Raw genomic sequence first — 4,467 nt, forward strand, 5'->3', positions numbered from 1 at the left:
TTTGGATTCTTAGGAAAACTTTAGTGACCAAATAATTTGTGGGGTGGAGACCTACCTAGGGTTGAGGCCGGCTTCGTTTATTTTAGGTCTTCCCTAGTAAGAATAATGAATTTATGTATATCGATCATATATATATATATATATATATATATATATATGGAACGGACGTGACACATTCCTCTCAGCCAACATAGGATCTACTTTCTCTTACGTTCGAAACAAGTTGCATACATTGAGACATGGGAAGGAGTCCTTGTTGTTCTAAGCAAGGTTTGAACAAAGGAGCATGGACAGCTATAGAAGACAAAATTCTCACAGAATACATAAAGATTCATGGCGTAGGAAAATGGAGACACCTGCCCAAAAGAGCAGGTAAGATTATATTTCTTTCATATATATATATATATATATATATATAGTTTCATAGATACAATGTTGGAAACTAATGGGATTAATTTCAACTAACATATAATGGTTTCATGCAGGTCTCAAGAGATGCGGGAAAAGTTGCAGGCTAAGATGGTTGAATTATCTAAGGCCTGGCATTAAAAGAGGAAATATTACTAGCGATGAAGAGGACCTTATTATCAGGCTTCACAACCTTCTTGGAAACAGGTCCATCGTCACTTTATCATTTTATTAAGAGAAATTCCTAAGGTGTTCTCGAATAAAAAAAAAATCTCACTATCTATATATATAATTTCAGTTATATAAATTATTATTATCATGTCTAGCCTTAACTTCATTTTTGATATTATAATAAAATTAATACATATTTCAATGACACCACTCAGCAAGAAAAAAAAAAGCGATGAATTGAAGTATATATGAATTCAGGCTTTTTATCCTTCTGATGCAGAATCTATTTATCATTTTAATTCTTTTAACAAATTATTTATTAATCTTAATGCAAGTGAAACACATATAAAAATTATGTGTGTTTAAGTTACACATCATTCTTGTAAGTGTCTTATGCAAAAGCCAGAATGATCTGCCGTGCGCTCAACTTGAGCGTGCACTGTCAGAGTATGTGTTTTGCATTACACTAGCTAATTTTTGCACAAGTCTCATATAGAGGTGATGCGCGACTTAAATACGCACACTCCCTCTCGATTTACACGCATTAAATTGATAAGTAGTTTAAAAAATATCTATTTAAACGTATAGCATGTCTTGGATTCTGCATAAAAAGGGTCAAAAGGCCAAATATTCATTGTATATTTGTATGTACCATAGAGGTATCATAGAATTGTCTTAAAAATAAACTTACGATAAAACGATACTTATTAATTTTAGGTGGTCCTTGATTGCTGGACGGCTTCCAGGACGAACAGACAATGAAATCAAGAACTACTGGAATACCAATATTGGAAGGAAACTTCGAAATGTTACCCCAAACAGTTCCATTATGAGTGGTTCACGAAGCTCATTGCACTCAGCTCAAGAAGATCCTAACCTCAAAACTCAAGAGTGGAACTGTCCTTACCCACCAAATAAGGATTCATGCGTAGTTCATCCTAAAGCAACAAGATGGACTAAGGTCACAGTACTCACTAGAGAAATTATTCAACTAAATGAGAATATTGAAGGGATCAATGTCGGTGATAACAAGATGAAGGGATCACCAGTGTCAGTGTCACCATCTTCAGAGTGTAACATTGATCCATTGGATTTCATGGAAGATTTTGAGATGGATGGCAATTTCTTTTCGGAGCTCCTCAAGATGGATTTTCCTGAACCATCATTTTTGGAAAATAAGATAATGGAAGACAATGGTAACCCTAGCTTAGTCGACAAGGGCCATAATTTGTGTCCAAAATCATACAATGATGCCCACTTCCCTTGGGGTAATTCATTGTATGATACAGATTTTGATTTTCAATCAGTGGCTACTTATATGGAGTCCGGATTTGATTGGCTTTGAATTAAAAAAGATTAAGATTAAATTGAGTGTGTGTTTGTATTTAAATATTTATTTATTTCTTAAGAAAGGTTTAATGATATTTTGTTTGGCCGACAAGGTTTCTTTGATTGTAAAATAAGCTAATATTGCATAATTTTTTCTTATCATTGATAATAATTGATTAAACTCAAGAGTAGTAACTATTATTTTATTGTAAGGAATTGAAGTGTGAGCGATGAAAATCTCATATCGAGAAAAAATGAGATATATAGAGGGAACATATAACATGATGTTTTAAGATTTTGAATTTAGATATAGTGTTAGATTCATGATTTAGTTGCTTAGGTCTATTCATTCGTAGGAAGTGGTCTCGCTCCCTTTACCGCTGGATTACATCTCTTTGAAGATATGCTTAATCTTCTTGGAATCCTTAAGCCGCTTTATTCGTGTTTTTATTTGTATATATTTCATATTTTAGATTATCCTCTCTTTTTATACCAAGTTATACATTTTCTTTGTAACAAATAAACAATAATTGATAAAAAGAAATAGTTTCAGTTTTCTGTAATTAAATATATAGCCTTAATTTTTATTTTTATTTTGGCTTTTTGTCCCCTTCTCTCCCATTTTTTAGGTAATTGAGTCTGCTAACTTGTGTAGTGGACGATGTGAGGAGAATAAAATGACGTTAAACAGAGATGTATTATAAAATATTAAAATTGACTAGTTAATAATTTTTGGTTGAAAATGATTTTGTTTTTAATTTTTTATTATAAAATTAAGAATATTTCCTGGTTGGGTTATTAATCATCTAGTAATTGGTCCTTTGAAAAAAGGAATTCCTTACCTTTTTTATGAAATGACAAGTGTGTTGCTACTGGGGAAGAACTGATAAAAGGATTTTTTTATGCATAAAAAAAAAGGATTTTTTTTTTTTTTTAATTATCCTTGTCCAGCAGCATCCATTATGAAGCTTTCAAGCAAATGTGACTACTCCAGCAGCGGCATCACGAATGGAGGAAGAAAAAAAAACACTAGCCAAGAAGAACAGTTTCTCCAACTTATAGTTTGTTATGACCGTAAAGTTGCATGACAATCTCAACTAATAAAAACCTATAAGAAGTGTAGCTATATAAACCCGTGAAATCTACCAAATATATGTAATTGAACTTTGAAAACATGAATTTAATTTTCTTTATTATTATTATTATTATTACAGAGTTTCTAAAATAAAACAATTTCCGATTCATACAATTTCCGATTCATCCAATTGAGTTTCTAAAATAACCAATTAACAAGTGTAATCTTCTAACTAAAATAATTATTCATTAAATCGTGTCATCATGATTGTATTATGTTTTAATATTTTTTCACGGCAGTGCTTCTTTACATGCTCTCTTGGAGCTCATTTATTAGGCTCCGGGAGCTTGTGCTCTTTTTCCAAAAATAAAAGGAAAAAGGGATTGGAAGGAGATTTAGAAGGAAGAAAGGGGTATAAATAGAAGAAAATATTTTCTTTTTTGATAAAGGATCATCAAATAGTATTGTGTTCTTGGAACACATTAAAAAATCTACTCTCTTGATATAATGATTGAACCCTTAGTGAAGCTAGAGAGTCAAATATATAATTTCAAGGGGTGGGCTAGTTAATTTGGGGTGTCTTTGATTGCAATAACATGAATGAAGGCTTGTGTATAATAGTGGGAGGCGATGTAGAATAGCTATAATGGCTGTCCAAGTTGATAGAGTAACCGCACATCTAAGTAGTAATATTATGTGTGTTATGGTGGTGGGTGGGTGGGTTCTTAGGATCCAAACTATTGGGGGAATGAGCCAAGTCAACTTTGCATAGACAAGGTACTTCTTGACAACAATTGTTGTACAAAGGAAGTTGTGAGGGAAGAGTTTTCAATAAGTTATTTTGGGTGCCTAAGAAGGCAAAAGGAAAGGGGGAGTCCGCCAATGTAAGAGATTCTGGTGTCTTACGTTGGAAAGCATGGTTACTCTGACATTGCTAGGTAAGTGGAGAAAGGGTGGCATGGGCCTTTTGGTTTCGGGCCGGTCATATTGGGTCAGCCAACTGGGCCGGCCAGAACAATGATGATGATATACTATTCGACATTCAAAAAATTAATAAGCGATTAGAATAAATAATATAATTAGAGTTAAATACATATTTGAGGGTGATAATTCTATTTTTTCATCTTTTTGTTTAATTTTTTCTCAATTTTAATATTAAACTGTATATGACCCTAACTTAGAAATAGTAAATTAAACTTCTTTTAACAAGGAATTTATTATAAAAAAAATTATTGCACTTTTTAAAATTTGATAGTCAAAATAACCTTTAATTTAACAAGGTAAATTAAAATTGAAATTTTTCTTAATGTGTGTTTAAAAATGAGAAGCTTAAGATTATAAAATAATTTCAGAAGATGGCAAAAAACGAAGTTAGTAAACTTTTAAGATGGAAAGGTTGAATTGAAACTCTTGATCTCCGCCGTTCATTTTCTACGCTAAATGTCAACTATCTGAAAATAATTTTTTTTTAAAAAAAAAAGAAA

At 31.9% G+C, this 4,467-nt stretch overlaps 1 protein-coding gene across 1 annotated transcript; it reads left to right on the forward strand.

Annotated features, from left to right (window-relative positions):
• Nucleotides 1–239: 239 nt before the first annotated feature.
• Nucleotides 240–1,924, forward strand: LOC133307505 (transcription factor MYB1-like). Its single transcript, XM_061508011.1, has 3 exons — nucleotides 240–372; nucleotides 486–615; nucleotides 1,297–1,924. The coding sequence occupies exons 1-3, from the start codon at nucleotides 240–242 to the stop codon at nucleotides 1,922–1,924; spliced, it is 891 nt and encodes a 296-aa protein (XP_061363995.1).
• The last annotated feature ends 2,543 nt before the right edge of the window (nucleotides 1,925–4,467 follow it).

The sequence above is a fragment of the Gastrolobium bilobum genome, unplaced genomic scaffold (assembly GCF_033153095.1).
Source record: "Gastrolobium bilobum isolate Gb01-03AN ecotype WA unplaced genomic scaffold, APGP_CSIRO_Gbil_v1 utg367, whole genome shotgun sequence".
NCBI classification, from domain to species: Eukaryota; Viridiplantae; Streptophyta; class Magnoliopsida; order Fabales; family Fabaceae; genus Gastrolobium; species Gastrolobium bilobum.

Excerpts from the sequence above, each read along its gene's own strand:
- LOC133307505 (XM_061508011.1), top strand. The coding sequence starts at position 240 with ATGGGAAGGAGTCCTTGTTGTTCTAAGCAAGGTTTGAACAAAGGAGCA. Across the intron at positions 373-485 it reads ACACCTGCCCAAAAGAGCAG|GTCTCAAGAGATGCGGGAAA; the intron begins GTAAGATTATAT and ends GGTTTCATGCAG. Across the intron at positions 616-1,296 it reads CACAACCTTCTTGGAAACAG|GTGGTCCTTGATTGCTGGAC; the intron begins GTCCATCGTCAC and ends TATTAATTTTAG.